We start from the raw sequence: 22,895 nt of genomic DNA on the forward strand, positions 1-22,895 counted from the left end.
AGGAACCTACACCGTTATTAATCTAATTATAACACAAACCCAGTCACACCTTAAGTTAATAAACCCGCGAAAGGATCTTAGGCTAGCAAAATATTTGACGTTTTAAAGCCTTGTTTTATTTTAAGTTTTTATGATGTTTATCCCATTTAGGAAGAGGCCTTCAGCTTTTGAATGTTTGGCACATGAATTGTTCCAGGTGAGCAGAATCCAGCAGAATTCTATGTTTTTCTTTCAGTCATGTTTTGATACATTCAGTAACTCATCAACATATCAATAAACGACATCATTGAATATTCTATCAGGATGAGCATGCAGGGGAAGACACTGAAGACATCAACACAAGGAATCTGAAAGCCTTCATCTCAAAGATGAAATGGCAGGTGAGTCTCCCTACATTGCATTCAATGAAGTACCATCAATTTGTGACGTTTGCAACCAATGGTAAATTCACAATACAACATATACAATTATTTTTCTTCTGAATCGCCCTGGATAACAACATGAATTCATACATACAGTACTTGTTTTAACCACCCCCGCTCCCCTCCTCTCTCTTGCCACAGCGTTCATTGACATGCATCGGTTCAGTGCTGACACTGAGGTCCATCCCAGAGCTACTGGATGCTCCTCTAAGGGAAACAGCCGTCACAGTCCCCCGGGAGCACCAGGAACACAGCAGCAGCTCCCTGAGCAGCGGCTCATCGTCAGAGTACGACGAGGCCGACTCGTGGGACTTCTTCCAGCACTGCAGCCCCACCGAGGAGGAAGAGGAGGAGACAGAGGATGACTACGATCCACTCATGGAGAGAGCCCGGATCCCAGAACCCTTCGCCAAACGCTGTTTGTACGAAGAAGAAGAGGATGAGGAAGTAACAATGGGCGAGGAAGAGGACAGTGAGATTGGTGGAAGAAGGAGCATGCTGGAGAGGAGCATAAGCAGACAATCGGTCGGCTCGTCGGAAGCGTCGTTCCAACACACACCCCAAAGGGAGCGTAGCCCCTCCCTCTACCTGTCTGAAGGGGACGAGGGCTCGGGCAGCGAAGGGGGTCGCATCCCCCGTGGCAGCGTCATCCGCAGCACCTTCTATAGCAGCTCCCAACAGCTGTCGCCCATGTCTGCCAGACGCCTGACACTCCGGGACAAGTTCCAGGCCAAGAAGCAGGAGAGAGGCCGCAAACCGCTGCGCAGCAGCCTCTCCGGACGCCTCAACGAGCCTCTCATCGAGTACGTGGAGGACGAGACGGAGGTCGGCCGCGGCCAGAGACGGGGGTCCATCCAACCTGCCATGCAGAAGTCCACTTCGTTTGACAGCGGAGTCGGCCTCTCCCACACCAACGTACCGCCTCATAGGAGGAGCAGGTCACTGGACGAGTCCCGACGGTCTCCCGGTTCACCCAGGCACCGCATGACGCTAGAGGAGGAAGAGGACACCCAGAGTCTGAAGGAGGACCTTACAGATGATGAAGTGGTGGGGAGGACTTTGCTGGCTCCACCGAGCGCTGCTCGGGCCACCAGGAGAAGAGGTTCTGTTGCCCCTGTACGAGGTAATACCTTGCTTGGGGGCATACCTGCTGGCTCTGGCCTGTGTGCTGGAGCGAGACGGAGTCCCAGAATGGATCAGAGGCCAGTGTCTGGGGAGAACCTCGCTGGTTCCCACGGCTCCTTGACCGAGTCGTTCATACTGGAGCCTGGGCCTGGCTCAGGGTTCTCCAGCAGACTAGGCTCGTTTGAGGAGCTGAGCCCTGGCCGACCTATGCCCAGATACGAGCAGGTGACTTCACCATCCCCTTGTTCGTTTCAGCAAGCTGCGGGGGAATCTAAACCCAGGGGCTCGTTTCCTCAAGCGCCACCGAGGAATCGCACACGCTCAAACCCTAACTTGGTTACCAGAAGCAACGATTGTCTGGACAAGACCCTACTAATGACACCCAGCCCCAGCCCCAGTTCCAGCCTCTCTTCTCTCCAATCCCCAGAGAGACCTCCTAGGGCCAAAGACAAGAAGGCCAGCCATGGCCTACAGAGGCATGCATCTGCTCCTGCCCTTGAGGTCAGACAGCCCACAGGGAAGTCACCCAAGCTGGGATTGCTGAATATCTTCCGCAGGCAGTCCTGGACAAGCCATTCCTACTCCCAGTTGGAAAACGCAGAGCTGGGACCCACGCTGGGGGAAATAATGAAGCCAGACACGCCCACAATGTCGCTGAGGAAAAAGATGAGAGCTTCAGCCTCCAGCCTCACAAAACTGTTCAAATCCTCCAGTAAGGAGGATGTGAGTAAAGGTCAGTGCCATTCCGAATCATTTTGAATAATGAATTAAGTTGAGGCATTGCATTAGACTGCTATTTATTGAAAATATTTACAGCCATTGTTTTCTTGAGTGTAATTGTCACTCATTGTGGGGTTGCCGTGCTGTGTTGTATGCCTTATGTCACAGGACCCATAGTAAAAGGAACATCACCCTCACCACCTGAAAGAAAGCGCATTACTGGCATTGAGAGCCCTAAAAACAAGGCTTCCAAATTCTTGTCTGCCTTCAAAATACCTGCATTCAAGAAGAGTAAAGGTGCAATAAATTACATCCTCTCATTTTAAGCCATTTCTCTAAGGAAACAGATCTATATTATGGTGCTTATTGTGCTATGAACCCGGTTCTGAGCCTTTGTACCACACTGTTAACCTCTCCCTTCAGAACTCCCAGTCCGACCCAGCCGGGCTGATGTGATGCAACTGGAAGGAGGTGGAGTTCTGCTGGTGTGGAAACCGGTCCAGTCCAGTGATCCACCCATTTACTGTGTCCAGTACAGTACAGAGGGTGGGTGACCTGATGATGCATCGGTATCAGGCGTAACAAATGCATAAAATCTCTTCTAATAAGTAGTTCAGATGCAAATAGTGTGCACGTGCATGCGCTGGCGTGTGTGTCTGGATCTAATCTCACAAACTGCTGCACAAATCAGCACCAAATGATGTTTTTATTTATGTTTACTAGTGTGCAAGTAAGCCTTAATCTCAAGTGCAAACTTTCTTCAGCTCTTCAACTGCACATACGTACATAGCATTTTGACAACCAACATGCCACTAGTTCCATGAGCGTCTGTACTGTCCCGCTTGATCTTATCCCTGGGACTGATCCTCAGGTGGGGAATGGAAGGTCCTGGCAGAGGAGATGACGGACAGCTGCTGCGTTGTGAAGGACCTGCCCAGAGGGGCGTCCTACGTGTTCAGGGTGGGCTGCGTCCCCCTGAAGGGAGCAGGACCATTCAGTGACCCCTCCCAACCCATAGTTATGTCCACTCATCCTGAAGGCAAGGACATTAAACATTGAAGTCGTTTAACTGTCATGTTTGTTTGGGTGTATTTCATCTTCCTGTTGGTAGGGCAGTTTCTTGTTCCGTAACCAATATGTACAACATTTGAAAGTTCACACTTTACAGTGATTCTCAAACAGTGTGCCGTAAAACAAATCTGGGTGTGCCTTGGGATTTTGTGACAACTACACGTTATTCCAATACAGTATATAACTACACAATACATTATTAATTATTTTGTAAATAATTACTATAATATCAGTAGTTTTTGTGCACTCATTTCCCAATACAGAGGGAAACTCTATATCGTAATATATATTTGTAACCACTTTCAACCTGGCATCCCTATTTGGGGCATGCCATTTTAGACAAAAGAAAATACCCTTCACATATCTTTTTCTTTCTCCATACATTTTTGAAAATAGCTAAAATAGGCTATAAAATCTACAGTACAAGCTCACAACAAGTACACGACACAGTGTAAGCTTGTAGATTTGCTATTTTTGGCAAATATTCCCCCCCAAAATAGGGATGCTGGGGTTCAAATAGGCCTAGTTGAAGCTGATTCTGCCCTGTGTATGTACTCTCTCCGCTGCAGAGGTTCATGTTCCTCTCATTCAGACTGAGTACCCAGCGACTAAAGTCACTCTGCTGAGACCAACACCCACACACAAGACCTACAGCTTCCTGTCTGAGATCAACAGGTGAGTTCTCACTAATGAATGCTGCCGTCCAAAAAGTAATCAGATATAATCCCATAGTTGAACCTGATGCTTTTGTGTACGACGTTATAAACAAGTGAACAATTTCCTATTCTTTCCACCTACAGTATGCTTTATGTCAGGCATTAAGTACCCTGCATGCATCTTCCTTCCCCTCTCTCTCTCTCTCTCTCTCTCTCTCTCTCTCCCCCTCTCCCTCCCCCCTCTGCTCTCTGTCATCACAGGGGTCGTTTCAGCGTAATAACCCAGTGTACGGATGAGCAGAGCGGAACGTTTGCTGCTAAGATCACGCCCTACAGTCCAGAGCAGAGACAGATGGTGTTGAGGGAGTACCAGCTGCTGAAGAGGCTCCACCACCCCCACCTGGTCCAGCTGCACACAGCCTACATCACCCGCTGCTACCTGGTCTTGGTGGAGGAGCTGTGTCCTGGCAGGGAGCTGCTCTACAGCCTGGCAGAAAGGTATAGGCTCAGAATCAGACTCATATTTATTTGTTCTTGCTTCATAGTATAGTGATTTATATAGATAGTAGATAAATAGTTTTTTTTGGCAACTGAATGGTTGGAAAATGGAAATTAAGATTTTACATAGGCACGTACATGCATAAACTTTCCTTAACAATTATACATGGCTTCAGTATTTATTTATGTATTTTCTCTATTATTAAAGTTATTGTAGCCGTCAGTTTGTATTGGGGGGGATGTCGCGACTCGCGAGACATGGCCAAAGCATTTCCGGGGGTCCCCAGACAACAAGGTTGAGAACCCCTGTATAGTGTAGTCAAATCGACAGTACCTCATAGCGGTATGCTAATCCTAGCTGCTGTGACTACCCCTTTTCCCCTCTCAGATTTATGTTATGTTCTCAAAGTAACCTGCAATAAAATTTATTGCAGGTTACTTTGAGAACATAACATAACACTCATTTAATGAGTGGAGGACGCAGCGTGGACAGTAGAATAGTGGACCAGTGTAAATGCGAGTCTCTTCTCTGCATGTCACAGGGACCTGTACGGCGAGACGCATGTTGCAGAGTTGCTGGTTCAGATCCTGAGCGCCGTGGACTACCTGCACAGTCGCCGTGTGGTCCACCTGGACCTCAAGTCGGACAACATGCTGGTGGACGACCACAACAAGTTGAAGATTGTCGACTTTGGCTCCGCCCAGACCTTCACATCGGGACAGCCAGTCAACATAGAACACATCCAAGGGCTGCCTGAAAACAAAGGTAACTGTTGAGTGCTGTACTTCACGCATCAATGCAAGAGACTTGGAGAATGTTTGTATTTTTTTTGTAGACTTTTAGTCTTTTTGTAGAGTAGTGTTTCCTGTAGACATTTCTAGTGTACTAATCCCCTTTGTGACTGTCATGACCTTCAACAGAATATAGCAGCAAAGGTATATGCCTCAACATCACGGGAAAGGGATTGATGGACGGATATAACTCAACCTAACCTCAGATCACCACCACTCTGTGTTCATCTTATACCTACCATAGCTTAACAAGCCACTAAGTCTATCCTTTCTTATTTATTTTCCCATTTACTTATTCAAATTAATTTGCAATGAATCAAATATAGCATGTGGGTGAACATCGTATTTTCAGCGATGGAACAGCCCTTTTTTGAAAAGGGCTGAAAATTTCCCCTCTGTTTTGTCAGTTTACATTGTCCTTCCTAAAGCTCCGGAGATCTTGGAAGGACAGGGTGTTGGGCCCGAGACTGACATCTGGGCTGTTGGCGTTCTGGCATTTATCATGTAAGTAAAGAAATATAGGAATTATTAGTTGGGAATTCATGTCGGTTTGAGTAAAATCATCAGTATGTTTTAGCAGTCGTACTTCCCTTTTTGGATCCTCCTCCTAGGTTGAGTGCAGACAGTCCATTCAATGCAGACCATAACTGGGAGCGGGACAAGAACATCAAGAAAGGGAAGATCCAGTTCGGCGGGTGCTACCCTGGTCTGTCAGAGGGAGCCATCAACTTCATGAAGACCAGCCTGAACCACAAGGCCTGGTCAGTGCCTCTGTACTAGTGCTAGTGCTTCTGTAGCATAGCATGCGCTCTGTAGCTATTAGGTAGCTATATGAAGCTAATGCTCTGAGGCATGTCGCTGTGGTGCAGAAACCTTGTCCAAAACCTGCTGCTTTTCATTGGCTCAATATTTATAAAACCCAGAGACAGACTAATCCACTGTAAACCTGGCATCTGTTTATATTTTGGGCATCATTATAAGCATAGTCTCTCGAGACAGACTATTGACTCCCGGAAAAGAGGGCGCAGTTTGTCCTTTATTTGCCAATGGGTTCTCAGATTGTTATGCATAGCAAAAAAACATAAAGGTGAAATATGGAGATTCAGGTTTCTGCCCAACAGAGTCGATATCTGTAAACTGTAATTTCCGATGCCCCCCGAGTAATAAAAGTGTGCTTCTGAATGTCCTTTTAGGGGGAGACCCACTGCAGCCGAGTGTCTGCAGAATCCCTGGGTGCGAGGACACCGCTCTACCAGCAAACACAAGGACTCCATGGTGTGTTTCTCCACAGACAAGCTCAAGGCCTACCTCAACGACAGGGAGGTCAAACGGAAGCACGTCTGCACCAAGCTACAGGGCCCCTTCTTCGAATGAGGCAAAGAACAGTGAGAGCACGCACGCACGCACGCACGCACGCACGCACACACACACACACACACACACACACACACACACACACACACACACACACTTACTTTCAAGGCTTCACTTATACTTTCATAACATGTTGCCAGAACATACTTTGTCTTGATTTTGGCAACACAACACTTTATTATTTAGCAGTGCCTCTTCTTCTGGACAAATTTCTAGCTGGTTCAGTAAGATTTCAGTTTTTTTCCCCCTGTCTGGACGATTGGTCAAACAATGCTGTCCTCTGATCACAGGAATGTGACGTGTCTTAATAGGTGTTAATGTATATGTCTGAGTGAGCTGCCTTTTGTTTTTTTATTTATTTTGTTTTCGGGTGAAGTATGGAAGCCTATCAGGGATATTTTTGTCACTGAGGCATGAAGTGTATAATGCTGTGATAATTTTGATCATTTGCTAATTGCTACGGTGACAGACGCACATGTACATGTACAGTACTATACGTATATGTCTGGTGATGACACATGTGTACCAGCTATGATATTTCAAAACATTTTGCAGCTCACAGTGAATTGTTAACGAGATATTTTTTGAGTGAATACATTGCAGAGTTTTACATGCTCTCTCTTGTTGCAATGTGAAATTGAAAATTTGATTAGAAAACCTAATGTTTCATGAGTTTTTGTTGTTCATGCTCATTGACCCATGTGATGGGCTGACTGAATGGAAGATAAATTAAACAGCAAAGAGTGATCAATCATTGTCCCCATATTGTTTATTCATACAACATGTAAACACAAATGGGAGCAAAAATGAATACCATAGAATGGATTGGTATATATTTAACTAAAGCTAAATCAATTGACAAAAATATTCACTTAAGACAGCACCTTACCTTATTGGTAATCCTAAGAGAAATTTCACAGATAACACAGAAAATTGTTTATTTGGTCTTGAACTGTATGTGAAATACTGTATGACAGCCGACAAGACTGTATCATACTGTACATGCATAGGCCTACTTTTAGGAGGTCCTCTACCATCTGTCTGTAAATCAAATATGCATATATGACAACAACCTGAGTATCAGAGGTAGAGAGAGACTTATCGCTGATCATTTGGCCTAGAGTCAGAATAAGAATCAGCTTTGACACATCACAGGTAACAGTGGGTAGAGTTACAGTAGTTCTGGTGTCTGGTCCATAGCGTCAGGAGTTCTCCTTAACGCTATTTTACTTCCGAGCCGTTGCGCACACCTCCCAGTATGGCAGCCTCTCGTCTGTAGTAAAGAAATTAAAATATGCTTTCACTACTCATCAAAACAAAGGCGGTTTAGAGGAGTTGGAAGCCTACTTTCCTTAGTGGGAACACTCAGAGCCTGCCCCCACCTCACGTCTGAAATACACTTTTTGGCCAGAAAAGAAAATATTTCACCAGAAGGAAAAATCTGGTCAATGGGTTTTTTACAACCTGTTTATTGGTATTTTTCAGGTTACAAAAAGTACACGAAAAGGTGAAAGTGGAGAAGTAGGCTTTCAACATCTTAAACCTGTCTTTGTTTTGGTGAGTAACGAAAGTGTCGTTTTTCTTTCTACTAAAGACGAGAGGCTGCGGCTGCTGCGCTATACCGTGGGTGTGAGGGGAAAGGATCGAAGGTACCATAGCGTTAAATGGACCAGAGCTAGGGTAGAGTCAACGCTGTTGGATCTCTTGGAGAGTGTTTTCTTCTTATTACTTGGCCTCCAGAACTTTTTGGATTTCCTGTTGCAGGAGAAAAGGAGAGTACTGTATGAGTGCTCCTCAATGCTAACATCTACTTGTGCTTGATATCTATTCTACAAAGAAAACACCCAAAACCTGATCAGGATATCTCTAAGTCTAAAACATACAGTAGGCCTACATAATAATCTATAATAATAAAGTATAATAGTGTTTTATCAGCCAACTTGAAGTATCTACAGTAGACCTACTTCTATCTCTGAGAAGCTATTAAACTTAGTTTGTTCAAATTTTGTGTATTTTAGATTTTCCAGTGGTGGCTGGTGGGTATCTTAATTTTGGAATTGAACTAATCATAGATATACTTACATCACTGAGGAGGGCTGCCAGCTCCTCAAAGGCCTTATCTACATCATCGTTGATGATAACCACGTCAAATAATCCTGGCTCCTTACCTGCAAACAGCAATGACATAGATCATTAGTTTGTTCCAATATTATTAGATTACAGTACATAATGACTGTACAGTATTTCCTGTTCTACCCCGGATATGAACCCAGGTTAGGACTCCTGTGCTAGTGCTGAAGTCTTTACCACTGAGCTAATAGAGCTCAGGGGAGAAATTACATTTTGACCTTCACGTCTAAATTTGTGTCAAACCAAACCCAGGATCTAAATGTCTCAATAGAAGGGCAGGGAGGCAGAATACAACCACCCTGATTGTATAAGTTATATTAATAGATTGGATGGAATACATTTGTTTTCACTAAAGAAATGTACTTAATATAGAAAGACCTTAGTCAAACTTACTTAGTTCCATGTCAAGGCGTGCTGCCTCCAGGCGCTTCTGTAGACTCTCCTCTGTCTCTGTCTGCCTGTCCCTCAGACGTTTTTCCTGGATAAGCCAATTGCATCAAACACATTAAAACCAAAGTAAGAGGCCCAGGCCGTAGCGTAACGGTCTGGGCACCGGACTGGTAATCCAGTCGCAGTGTGCCGCGGGTTCGACTCCCGGACCCGACACGGCCTTTACTGCATGTCATCCCCCCATCTCTCTCCCGTTTCCTGTCAGCCTACTGTCTGTCCCTTCAAAAATCAATAAAAGGCGTAAGCCGCAAAAAAATATCTTAAAAAAAAAAAAAAAACCAAAGTAAGATCCAAAGTAAGTTTTAAAGCCAATAAAGCCATTCTTGACCATATTCACATGGCAGCCATTTTGCTCTTGGTCACACTCAAGGTGGGAAACACTGTGGAAACACTTTGGGTGGGTTTCCCCACAGTGAGGTTGCAGTGAAGAAAAAGAGCAATACAAAGTGCATGTGACGTTGGAGTCTTACCAGGACCTCCATGGAGGGAGGCTGGATGGAGACGTAGATGGGGTCCAGGTCAGTTTCCTTAATGTTTTTCACCCCCTGGATGTCCACATCCAGGATGCAGATAAGATTCTTGGCAATGACGTCCTCTATTGCTGACTTACTGCAAAGAAGGAACACAAACATAAACCAAGGTGGCATGCAGATGACAAAGCACCTTATAGAGATTTTCTGGACCAGGTCCCACTTGGAAATATAAGCGCGACTCACTCACATATAAAATATCACCAGTGGGCCCTTGATTGATTGAACATTTTATTCACAGTATGTAGAATGGGTACATTTCAACGAAAGTGCAGGTCAATACAAAAACTGCTACAAGGATAAAGCCAGAGAAAGCACTAAGACTTGTTTATGGGAACATTTAAAGACAATAAGACATACTGTAAATCTTTATGCAAAAATCAATAAATCATCTTAAAAAAGGGAAAAGAGGGAAAAATGTGTACATGTGGCCCACAGGTTGGGAATTTCTGCCATAGGGATTGAGCGTGATATCTGGGTAACTTTGTACTGCTCACATGGAAGTTAACCTAAGAGGATAGAAACATTGATCCAAGCTGCTCTTACAGCAGTCACTGTGTTATCTAATGTGTCTGTTCTTCTGACCTTTTGCTGACCGACTGGTTAAAGCACCATCTGTCACCACACTACGTACTGATCCTTATCACTCAGCCAAAGGCCACTTTGAAGCCAACGTATAATGTTTGATTGATCGTACGATTGTGTGTTCTCCTGCACATAATGATTGATGGGTCCAATTTATATCACCTGGTTCTTTGTTATTGTTATTTTAGAATAGCTTCAATCACCAAGCAAAATAAATGTACTTGGGGGTGGATCACTAGAGCGAACATAGTAGAGTTTGATTACCATGTACACCATACTTAGATTTCAAGGCCTCAAATATGCTTGAAACTTTACCTCGTTCCATACATGTTGCCAGAAAACTCAGCATTTTCAATGAAGTCACCTCTGTCAATGCCCTCCTGCATGGCTTCTTTGGTTGTGTAGTGGTAATCTGGAGGATGCAAGTACATCAGAAAAACATGCATATATGTGAGAGCAAATTTAGTACAGTTAAGAAAGAAATTGCATAGAATGGAAATACATGATGCAAGATTATTAAAAGTGATATGACAGATATATATTTATGACAGAATTTGTAAAAAAAAATGTTAAAAACTGAATGTGTTCAAAACTGATAAATGTGCAACCACGTTGTATGAGAAAAGTGTATGTAGCAACCAGAAAAGTGAACAACATATTCTGAAACACTCTTTCTGAATATGCATTCATTAGAGGGCAGGTTATGTTGTCTGTACCATATTGACATATCCACACATATCCACGCTTACTCCTTTACAACATCAAGACCACTGGGGATCTAAAACATTTTTAGGGGAAAAAAACACAAGTTTCTACCACTACTTTTAACACCACCTGCTGGGCACTGTGATACACACTCATTAGCATGACAGCATGAAAGACTCAGTTCAGACCGAGATAATCTGTAGAGGAAAAGTGAGAGATCTTGCTGCTAGGAGATAGGTTGTGCTGTAAACAAACATGATCAGTCAACTGCATGGACACAAGAAGTTCTTGTGTCCATGCAGGTCAAGAAGACTGATCATCACCATAACCACTTTAAACCCTCTGTTCTCAATTAAACGGACCGGAGTTGCAACTTGGTCCACTCTTTTTTTCCTTCTACACCAAATCTCTTCGCCAGAAATAGCAGATCTACAAGCTCAGAGCTTGTAGATCGGCTATTTCAGGCGAATGTTTCCTCTTGTGTTCAACGTGGTTAAATTTCATACTGTCAGAATCCTTCAATGTCCAGCAGATTAGTTCCTCCTCCAGTGTATTGCCGTTTCATGAAACATAACTGCACAATATCCCAGATTGTGAGTAGACCAGATTTGAATGATTCTTATCTGATTATTACTATCAGCAGATAATAATCAGCTGTTCATATTATGAACTAGACAACATGGAGGGCCGTCCAAAGGAATCCACCACATCACAATTTGACTATCCAAATTCAACTTTGAACTTAAATTGTCTGAAAGATCTCTTCTCTGAATTGAACACACCTCAGACCAGATAAATAGCTACACTTGCTCAATTGTGATGCAAGCAGTATGGAGACACCTGTGCTTGCTCAAACTTTCTCCTGTGATGCTAATGGTTTGATGCAACTATCATTTTGTTGAAAAGGGACGGAAAGAGGCTATTTGACTTGAGGGGATTAGTGCTCTACTGCTCTGATGGTGGAGGTCACCTTGAATGGTTTCTGATTCGTTAGGACACGAAAATGAGGTTGACATATTTATTTCTTCAGAGGATAAGACAGCTGCTAGAGGAAGTAATGCAGCCCCGAGAAGCATGGGGAGCGTTTTCAGCCCTATGGAGACAAACAAACAAAAACAAAAAAGGCACAGAAAAAGGTTGATCCCTCTGTGTAAAGGCCTCTGCACACCAAGCCAACATTGAGCCATCGGGTCGCCGATAAGCGTCTCTGTGGCCCAAAATCGGTTGTTTTATATTCGGTGTATACCAGTGGCGGCCTTATATATGTTTCAATCGTTTCAATTGAAACGGGCCTCAAGCTTCCAGGGGCCTCCCAAAAAGAAAAAAAAATGGTTGTAAATTAATTATTATTACTAGACCTGTATGTGCCCGTCGGCCACCGGCCTACTTGAGCACGGCAACTTGGGGACCTAATAATACCCGTTGTCAACTTGTCATAGCACCCGTTTTAACTATCTGTCTGTGTCCCTTTTGTGCCCATACTGTATATGGAGATCTCTGTATCTGTCTGTCTGCCTGTGCCTGAAGAGTGCATACTGACTGTGAAAAGTGTACTTGTTAAGTAATCAATTTGCAGGTGTGGGGTTGCCATGGCAATCAATTGGCTGAGGCAGAGGCTGGGAATTGCAATTGTTCCCACTTCCCGGTGTGTACTTTAATCGAGTTACGATTGCATCATTGTATAGCCTATATGCTGCCTCCCAGTTATACCTTACAGTAATTTCAAGACAAAGTAAAATAAATCTTGAATCAAGCTGCTTTTGTGTATTTTTCTACTTGGCTGTGCTGTATGCTGTTCATGCTTTGAAGTCCGATAAAACACACTGACTGAAAATATATTTGTATTATTAATTATTAAAATGATGACGTCATGAACGGAGCCTCCCAATCCTTAAGGCCACCCCTGGTGTGCACAGCCAACGGTCGTATAGTGAGGCATCTGTAATTGCTCACCCGATGCTCAAGCAGAATCAACGTCTCCGGTTTATGGAACAACAATGTCCTTGATGTACTGTCTTAAGCAGGTTTAGCCATCATAAATTATGCTGTTCAGTTAAACAATTAAGCAAACGCAATATCTAAAAATAAAGCCATTAACAGGAAAATGCATGTTTATGTACGATATATGACAAAAGCTGTGAATAGACGATAGACTGACACCACACCGCATATTCAGGGCGGAGTCACCACCCCCAGGGGAAGTTGTGATTTGCTCTCGTTCACTGCAATGCAATTTGCGGCATTTCCAAAACAATATTGCGCAGAGTAGCGATTATCAAACGTATTTGCAATGCCATACGTTGAAAGATCTGTTGCCCGTGGACAAGGCACGTTACCTCCGCAAGTTAGATATTATCGGCAATTCGGCATAGATGTTTGTCCGTAGGCCTATGTGATTAAGGATTGGAATAAGTTGCATTGGCAGCCATAGAAAATTCTTACCCTGGGCTAAAACCGGATGTGACGTTTTTGGGAGTTCCTGTCTTATGTGGTGTCAGTCTATGCCACCAGTATTGTCCTTTATGACTATAACAACACAAACCCCTGATGTTAAGTCAGACAATGCTACTGTACCTTTGCCATCTTCCTCTCCTGGCCGAGGGTTCCTTGTTGTGTCTGTAAGAAATAGTTTACCCATCAGTTACAGGATAACAAACATCAAAATATAGGAATCAAATTAAATGTATATATTGTTCTGACTGTGGCAACCATTTGAAAAAAGTGGCTTCTACTCTTACAGATCACATTAATTGCATAGACTAATGAAACATGGTCATAGTTTTTGTGTAAAAGTATGAAACCAATGTAATTCATTGTTTGATAAAAATTTGAATGCTTTTACTGAACTATTAACAAACAAGCCCAACACTTCACTTCCCCTTCAGAAATGGTATCGCCACAATTTGGTGGAAACCGTGTGTGTCCAAAACTCTTACTTTTCAGAAAATGGGTAGATTTATCTGTGTTCCAATGGAGCCAATATAGTTGTTGTGGTTAAATATTTATAAAACCCACAAACACATTTAACCGCTCTCACTTCTTGTAAGTGCCACGTTGCGAGCTTATAGATACTGTACGCTACTTTTTAAAACTATTGTAGAGCATTAGTTTACTAAAGAACATGGCGATAGGATGGCAACGCTTATTGCCAGACAGCAATGACCAAACCAAAAGTGAGCAGCAGCCCACAAACGTACGTGACACACAGAATCCAAAAACTCCCTCATGCTCCTTCATCAGTCTCTTCATCAGAGTACTCTTGCCAGCCCCTGAGGGCCCACTCAACACCACTGGCCTGGGACCCATCTCACTGAGACAAGACACACACAGAAGACAAACCGGTGAGGTGAAAGATTGAATTGTGCCACAATTGAATTGGTGTACATTTTACCCCATCTTTCTCTACGCATGCACGCATGCACAGTTGCACACACACACACACACACACACACACACACACACACACACACACACACACACACACACACACACTGGTGAAAGCGGAACCTGTATTGGATGCTCAGAACATAGGCTATTATACACAATGAGGCAAGACAAGAATTAAGAACTTCAGAAGTATAACTTCAGTGATTTTATGGAGCCAGCACTTACATGACCTGTCAATACAATGGAAACCCAGTCTGGCTCATTGAACAACAGGGATTCACTGCTTTTATCCCTGTTGTTTTTATATGTTGCATGTCATGAGGGTCTGTCGATTGATTAGGTCAGATAAAGAGTGAAGAAACAGTAACGGTAGTTTTACAACAATCATGTCCAAAGGTTACTTCCTTTGAGGCAAACTCATAGACCACACACGCACACACACCATATTTAAAAGTCCTAAAGTGCTTCATGCTTTTAAAATGCTTGTTGCTTTGTACTAAACTACATACAGAGCTTGTTCTATGCTCGTTTATCAGAGTTGAAGTATCATATAGCCAGCAGGAGGAGAAAAGGACACTTCAACATGATTCCACAAGATGCTGGGAATCTAACCACTAACCAGGGGCCAGTTCACAGACAAGTAATTTGCGTGCAAATGGCATTCAAAATTCCACCATGCCCAGATTAGGTATGTTGGGGCAGGACAATCCATGGAGAGATGTTGGGAAAAACTAAATAAAGGTCCATCCAGGGTTTGATTCCAACTTGGGCCTTTCTGTGTGAAGTGTGCGTGTTGTATGTTGCATGTGTTCGTGTGTGTTTTCTTTTGGTGCTCTGGTCCCACACCAAGGGCTGTATTTTGCGTGTCTTAAAGGACAACTTTAGTTTTTTTCAACCAAGGTTCTTGTTTTAGGTCGTTATTAGAGAAACTAAAAGGTGAGTGTTACATTTCTTTAATTTGCTGCTTTCTTTTGTGTTAGGGGTTTTAGCTCTTTTTTACAGGGGGGCGGGGGCATTCGAACATGGGGCTAAATATGTATTTTTTCACAATGTTATTGCGATTTAATTTTTTTAAATTTACTATAGTCCTACTAGACCCCAAGAAATTACATCTGGCCATAAAAGATCACAAGATCTATTGAATGTGACAAACCGACATATTGAGCCTATACACACAGTATAAGCCTTCCCCCAGTAGGCTACCTTCACATTCAGTAGATCCTGTGATCTTCTGTGGTCAGATGTCATTTCCTGGGGTTTATTAGGACTATAGTAAACAATACAAAAATAAATCACCATAAAATGTTGTACAAAAATACATATTTAGCCCCATGCTCGAATGCCCCCGCCCCCCTGTCAAAAAGAGCTAAAATCCCTAAAACAAAAGAAAGCAGCAAATGAAAAAAAATTAACACTCATCTTTTACTTTCTCTAATAACAAACTAAAACATGAACCTTGGTTGAAAAAAAACTAAAGTTGTCCTTTAAGTACCAGGTCTTATTCCCTAACTTGAGTAAACTAAAGACCTGGAGGCGTGATCAATGCTCTTTGGCTATTCTGAGTGGCCAAAGAGCATTGATCACGCCTCCAGGTCTTTAGTTTACTCAAGTTAGGGAATAAGACCTGGTACTTAAGACACGCAAAATACAGCCCAAAGTCTCCAAAACACTTGCATGGAGTTAATCTCCAGGGCCAGGTGCACTGCCCATGTTGCTCCCAAAAGTAATGCAATCCTAGAGGTTTTCAATAAGAACTAAGCAACGAGATTCTTAACTAGCTAGCCAGCTAGCTGTTCTAAGGCTAAGGTGCTGATTCTAATCCTTTGATCCAGGGTATTAACCACTCAACAACAGCACCATGCCACCGCCTTGGATAAAGTTCTACTGCACGTCATGGAAGGGTTGAATGCAGCCTTTTCAGTCATCAACCTCAAGTTGCCAGAAATGTTTCCTGTAATTTAAATATAATTTTGACAACTCATTTTAAATTGTTTGTCATTCGATAAGAATGCTATTGTCCTTCCTTTTGCAGTAATATACGGTATATATAAACTTCCATTGTCCAAGGCAATAAGCTTTTTGTTTGAAAATGCCTCTTAATGCAGTCATTTTAGGAGGGTTCAATGCATCTGGGTCACCCTATAGTCCAGGTTGGAGGAGCCCTCTACCTGCACTAGGAGAGTGCATTTATTTGGTGCACTGCTGGAGTCAATTCAATTAGAATTTCCGTTAACATGATTGCGTCAGAAATCTGTCAACACCTTCACTGTATACCTAGTATTTGACCTGTTGGACATTTAATCCAGCAAAAATAATTTAACATCACAAACATTCTTTTGTCAGCTGACAATTGAATTAAGCATTTAATCATCATAGCATATTTCTACTTGTCTTGTGTAAAGTGTAAAAGGTTTCAAACTCAATCAAAGTTCTCCAAAACCTTTTCTACACTCTATTCTATTGCAAGGTGAGGTTTACATTATGGCTTTACTGTGATTGCAATACACAGCCACTGTTCTTTGTGCCAAAAATGTCATACATTATGCACATAATCTTTGTATTGTTCACACTGCAATAATTACAATATAGAATAAAATAATGAAAGCAGAATTTATCTTACCTTTGCTCCCAGTGGCTTTACAGTGTTTATGCTAGGATGTTTGTCAGATAGATGAAATAGCAGATTAGTCTTTAGTCAGGACTCGCGCACACACACACACACGCACGCACGCACGCACGCACGCACGCACGCACGCACGCACGCACACACACACACACACACACACACACACACACAGAGATTCGCTTTACAGACAGCTCACTGTCAGTCTAAATTACCATTTCAGACTCCCTTCAGACTCATTGACCAATCACATGTGTGCATCCTGCAGGCTCATTGACCAATCACATGTGTGCATGCACTGCATCCTGATTCCTGCAGGCTCATGATCAATTGACAAGTCTTGGAGGCTTGAGCGTGCCTTCCTCACTTCTGCTTGACTTCCGCCTTGTCTGTGCTTCCATGTGATACAGGTAGCTCCAATGAATTGCAGCGACCAATGTGGTATCTAGCTTTTTATATATATGACCCAAACCGGTTTCTTTACACATCCATCCATCCATGATCCAGACTCCCAACAGGTTGTGCCTTGTGCCATGACACCTCAGCATGCCTGGCTGGGATTGTGGGATGATTCTTCATGCACATAAAGTACGATATACAATTAGGCATGCTTTCTCTTTCTCTCTCTGTCAGTTTATCTGTTGTTGTTGTTGTTTATGTCCTGGCTGTGTCCTTCCCTTCTCCCCTCTCTCTCTCTTGACTGGGACTGACTGGGACTATTACCGGGAAAAGCTCATTTCGATTTTAGTGTAAAAATAGCAGATGTACAAGCTTTGTGCCACACTGCAAGCTTGGATCTGCGATTTTTGGACACTTCGAAAAATCTTGAAAGTGTGAGAAGTACTGATTTAGAAGGCATTTGTAGAATGTATGGGTTAAAACCATTTTCATTGCATCGCTTCCTCCTCTCTTCCCCTCTAGTGAGATTCCCCTACTTTGGAGTTGTGGAGCTTCACCAGGCCAGTGGCCTGCTGTGCACAAGGCTGTAAAAACCACTCGGAATAGCAGGATTTAGAATACATAGGCTCCAAGCGGCCTGAGATGGGCCATGCTAATCCTGCAGTGACCCACTTCTTAACCACTTAAACCCTATTTCAAACATAGCGAAACAAGCAGATCTACAAACTCACAATCTGTTCCGTGGTAATCTGGCAGATCTGCTATTTTCACTATTCCTGTGTCCCTTTTATGCCCATAATATGGAGATTTCTGTATCTGTCTCTCTGTGTCCCTTTATTCCTATATGGAGTTCTGTGTCAGGCATGCCCAAATATTGTGTTGTGATGTCAGAACAGGCCAGCTCCATACTGTATATGGACCCTGGGCAGGGACCCTGTCCAGAGCCCGGGCAGAGACCTTTAGTGGCGGTTCTGGACAACCATGGGTCCAACCGACTCCGGGCACTGCACTCCCTGTGGGGGTGTGGAACGCGCATGTCGAATTTGAAGTCGGTGGGGCGAACAGTTCTTGAGTTACGTGTAAGAATGGTGTATAGAATGGTGTATGTATTTACTATTTAGTATGATTTTTGTTGATGACTTACTATAGTATTTATTTATTCAAGATGATGACATAAGAAACAATGTGAAGTGCAGCCGATGTAGAGCCAAGAAAGCTTTTTAAACACGTTTTATTGTAGTAACATTGATAAAATTAGATTTAATGATCCTGTACAAAGAAACACAAACAATGATAAAGACAAAATTATTAATTTCATGTTGTAACTACCATTATGTTTCCAAACTACAGAAACGAACCAAATAAATGTTCTATGCAAAGACAAAATTCTGTACAGTAAATACAGTCAGATGACTAATTCATCATATACACACACCATTCCAAACATACACAAAACTATGTACATGTGCTCTGCATGTGATTAAGCTATTTTATTTTCTTCATAAAACAGACAAAGGTATTACAAAAAATGTTATCCAAAGCATTTGTCATATCTTCAGTGCCTGAGCTGCACTTGTAGTTTATTTAATGACACGTACAAGAATACTGCCTAAGACATTGGGAAACCAAGAGTCGCCAACTTCGATTGATATCCTGTATCTGCGTCACGTGGAGACCAGGAGTGAGTTCGGAAAGACACTCTTAGAATCTCTGACACTCCAGCAGAGCGTATTTCCAAACACACCCAGTAGGATGTAAGAGTCTCTTAGTTTAAACGTTGAGTGACCTCGCCAACTTAGGAGGCCATATTGTGTTCCATTTTGTACTACTACAAGGCGTGAGATGTCGTCCGTTGGTATATTAAGGATGTTTGATACCACATAGGGCTCCATTTCTGATGTCAATGTCAAAGTTTATGTGGAGAGACACCTGTTGCGTGTCCCTCCCACAGGGAGGGGGGGCAGTTTGTTGATCACGCAGGGCTCAGGAAGGTGCAAGGAGATAGAGGGTTGGATTACATCTGACAGGCCAGCTGCCCTCAAGTCCTCCCCTGATAGTATAAAAACAGACCATTGACCATTCAAGTGGGTGTAGCGTGCATCTGTCACAGGTAGACTCGCCTCAGGTCTCCAGGTGAAGTGATGGTGTTGCACTGAGGGCACAACTTCTTTGCTCCCTGGAGGAAAGAAGGCAGGATAGAAAGAGAGAAACTTAGTCAGCCTGTACTGGTCTGAGTGACATTATTTATTTTCTGTGATATGTATTTTAAGATGGAGAATATTTTGAGCATATAAGACAAGTATTTTACTCTACATGTACAGTCATGTTTTACCAGTGTTCGTAGCCAACATTCCTCACAGTGGACATGCCAGCACTGGATGGAGGTGAGAGGGGTTGTGTACGTGTCCTACACCGAGAAAGAGAAAAGAGACAGTCAGACACACACAAATGGAAAGACAAGAGACAAAATAAAATGTATTTAATTTTTTTATCCCACGAATGTTGTAACCCATTTTTCACCCAGTGTCAATTATCTAATGTGATCTTGGGCTCTACACACCCTCCACCAACCTGGGGAGAGCAACGGACTTGAACTCATGCTTCCTTCATGCATTTGTGTCAAAGTTGCTCCTTTACACCTGACAGGGGGGAGTTTCCCTGGTTGGACGTAGCGTGTGGAAGGAACACGTTATTCCAACTAGTTCCTTTCCCCTCCATCAGGCGCCCCGGCTGGCCAGGGGGAGGCAGTTTAGAGACCAGGATTACTGCATGTTTTTTGTGAGGGTACCTACCCTAAAATACTTTTTAATAACCTTTATTTACACATATCTGAAAACAAAAATCTTTGTCATCATCATCACACGTTACTTATCACTCAGCATTCAATGTGTGATTAAGGTACCTCATGAGCCTTATAACAAAGCTGTCAGGTTCAGAGAGAGAGAGAGATGGGAGGAAGTCATGCAAATTGACCTCACACCTACGAAAACGAAAACAGCCACTAGATGGCGACCATTACTCATAATAACAAGTGGTGACTCAACCTTCACAATAACTATGGTCAACCTCTGCATTTAGTTATTCATTAGATTGGCTTGCTCTTTAATCTATTGAAAAATCTTTTCAACTGTCTTAGTTGTTCATCTGTTATTTTCAAGTATAAATTAGGGTAAAACAGGAAAACAGAAGGGATTGCAGACAAATTAGGGAACAATAGAAAGTATCACAGATGAGACTATAACACAGACCCTGCCCTGGAATAACACATAAAGAATCTTATCAACTAATCTAAACAATTAGAAGGCACTTAACTCCTATGTGGTGGTAGATAAGATATTATCCTAAAACATGACGACAAGATTAGGAATCCAGAGACAATAATCGTTCCCATTGTTGTCACTTGGTGTGATGTCCCTTGTAACCAGTGGTAACCACTCAACATGCGAATGCTCAGAGAAACGGCCTCCATTATCTCTGACGCTGTCTTCAGCTCAACCCAGCTGTGCTGTGGCTCTATAGCGGTGGTTCCCAAACTCTCTCGCTCTAGACCCGAGGGGGAAAGTCCCCAGGACACTAACTGGTGAAAATATTTTCACTACTTCTTAAAACGTTTGTATATTTTTATTTATGGCATTTCTTAATTATGTTAAATGTATTCAAATTCTCTTTTCATTTCAGTTTTTATTTTTTTATCTTTTGAATTCATAATAAAAAACAGAATTGTAGTAAACAAAAAACAAGAACTGTCCATTTTTCAGGAAATGAAGAAAAACGTATATTTTTTAAACAAAGCAATACTGCCACATCAAAGTTGGTATTGTGACTTTATATATTGTCAATTACTTGCACGAGAGGGGGAGAGGTGGTGGAGTTAGTTGCTTTAACAGACAGTTTGGGGGTCCAATGAGTTAAAAGGTTTTGTCCGAAGCGCTTTTTACTACTTTTCATTGGTTCAATACCTTTTTAACTAACCAAAAAAAAAACTAAAACCTCAAAAATGGAGTTAGGTGGTTTCCTCCCGACAGCAACGACCGCGACCCAAAAATGGGCCCCGACCCAGTGCTTGGTAAACACTGCTCTATCAATACTTCCAGATTTGTGTCTACAATGATCTTACCATGCAGATCAGGCATTTAAACCTGTCTCCTTTAGACAGCTGTTTCTCCAGATCCCGTATCCGAGCTTTAAGTGCATCCAGAGTAGTCAGCGCAGAATCCTCTGAGACCCTACACACACGCACACGCACACACACACACGCACGCACGCACGCACACACACACACACACACACACACACACACACACACACACACACACACACACACACACACACACACACACACACACACACACACAGATAGAAACACGAGGTGAGACGGGGGGGAGCGCATGAGTTAGGCAGACACTGGAGAGTCATTTATAAATCGAAGACAGATTAAATTATTCGCCGGCCAACATGGATACTGAGCGTGAAATTTAGCAGCAATCACATTGCCGACATTCGCTGTCTCATTTATCATAGCCAGAGGAGGGAGGGAGGGCAGGGTGGGGGGTAGGCTGGTGTCAGGGTCCTCCCAGATATAGGCGCACATGCAGACACTACGTATATACTGTATGCACCAACACATACAGTAAATGCACACGGCAGACAGGGATACATTGCATTAACTGTGATGAAATGTGTGTACAGTACATGCGTCAGCCCTATATCACCTTGATTGATGATATCATTACTGTATATAGTATTGTATTCTGCTCTGGGAGCATTGTGGAGTTCTGTGCTAGCAGGGGGAGGTTGATAACTTTACACATCGAAAGAGTTTATTTATTTACACGTTTTGACGTCCATTGTGGTAAGCCAAAGCACAATTAAACCGTTATCAATTCCCACGTGTGGTTGTGCCCCTCTTCGTACCCATTGGTTGCTGTTTCTTGGTTGGACAAAAATCCTTTCTCTACATGCAATACCATTGAAAAAAATTATGTTTTTCAGTTGCTTCGTATTGATATTCTGTGATATTCCAAAAATTATGTTTTAGCAAATTCATCATAAACAACAATAATGTGGGACCAGGGAGGAACCAGGAACGAGGCAGAAAGAGCCTGCTGGTTAGTCAGTCAGGGACCAATCAGAAGGCTGACAATGTGTCAATTCAAAAGTATAGCAATGGTTGGCAATACGAGAGCAATTTATGACAATAAAGTTGCTACATCTTAAAATGTCTATTTTCATTTATTGGAAGCCGTATGGCTTTTTAACGTGGCACATTTAACTTACGGGGCGATGTCAGTGTTTTTACAGGTGATGGGTAAACCACTGCTGCTACCGTCTACTTTAGTACTCTCTCCAGTGCTGGTAGATGGACTTCCTGTGGAAAAAATGAAATAATACTGATGTGAAAACAATGCAAATGATTTGCACTAGTAGT

The 22,895-nt window shown here is 42.8% G+C and overlaps 3 protein-coding genes across 3 annotated transcripts in view; 1 reads left to right on the forward strand and 2 right to left on the reverse strand.

The window, feature by feature from the left end:
• Nucleotides 1-7,240, forward strand: part of obscna (obscurin, cytoskeletal calmodulin and titin-interacting RhoGEF a) — a 62,770-nt gene extending 55,530 nt beyond the window's left edge. The window contains exons 73-84 of the mRNA XM_083766932.1: nt 151-196; nt 303-380; nt 564-2,280; nt 2,436-2,564; nt 2,691-2,813; nt 3,139-3,306; nt 3,908-4,013; nt 4,256-4,492; nt 5,035-5,258; nt 5,692-5,788; nt 5,896-6,045; nt 6,478-7,240. Coding sequence (XP_083623058.1) covers nt 151-196; nt 303-380; nt 564-2,280; nt 2,436-2,564; nt 2,691-2,813; nt 3,139-3,306; nt 3,908-4,013; nt 4,256-4,492; nt 5,035-5,258; nt 5,692-5,788; nt 5,896-6,045; nt 6,478-6,658 — 3,256 coding nt within the window. The 3' untranslated portion in view covers nt 6,659-7,240. The remainder of the gene's footprint in view (nt 1-150; nt 197-302; nt 381-563; nt 2,281-2,435; nt 2,565-2,690; nt 2,814-3,138; nt 3,307-3,907; nt 4,014-4,255; nt 4,493-5,034; nt 5,259-5,691; nt 5,789-5,895; nt 6,046-6,477) is intronic.
• A 1,227-nt stretch (nt 7,241-8,467) lies between these two features.
• On the reverse strand, nt 8,468-14,454 carry guk1b (guanylate kinase 1b; the record flags this gene model as incomplete). Its single annotated transcript, XM_083766641.1, has 8 exons — nt 8,468-8,826; nt 9,182-9,266; nt 9,709-9,847; nt 10,669-10,765; nt 12,008-12,151; nt 13,633-13,674; nt 14,256-14,368; nt 14,450-14,454. 8 exons carry the CDS (start codon nt 14,452-14,454, stop codon nt 8,657-8,659), a joined length of 795 nt encoding a protein of 264 aa, XP_083622767.1. The 3' UTR covers nt 8,468-8,656.
• Nucleotides 14,455-19,051: 4,597 nt separating this feature from the next.
• The window catches only part of rnf220b (ring finger protein 220b), a gene marked incomplete at its 5' end in the record, with an annotated part of 35,163 nt that continues 31,319 nt past the window's right edge, over nt 19,052-22,895 (reverse strand). The window contains 4 exons of the mRNA XM_083766933.1: nt 19,052-19,643; nt 19,800-19,874; nt 21,585-21,693; nt 22,745-22,835. Of these exons, the coding sequence (XP_083623059.1) occupies nt 19,572-19,643; nt 19,800-19,874; nt 21,585-21,693; nt 22,745-22,835 (347 nt within the window). The 3' untranslated portion in view covers nt 19,052-19,571. The remainder of the gene's footprint in view (nt 19,644-19,799; nt 19,875-21,584; nt 21,694-22,744; nt 22,836-22,895) is intronic.

This window comes from Protomyctophum parallelum (assembly GCF_964188405.1).
Source record: "Protomyctophum parallelum genome assembly, chromosome: 6".
NCBI classification, from domain to species: Eukaryota; Metazoa; Chordata; class Actinopteri; order Myctophiformes; family Myctophidae; genus Protomyctophum; species Protomyctophum parallelum.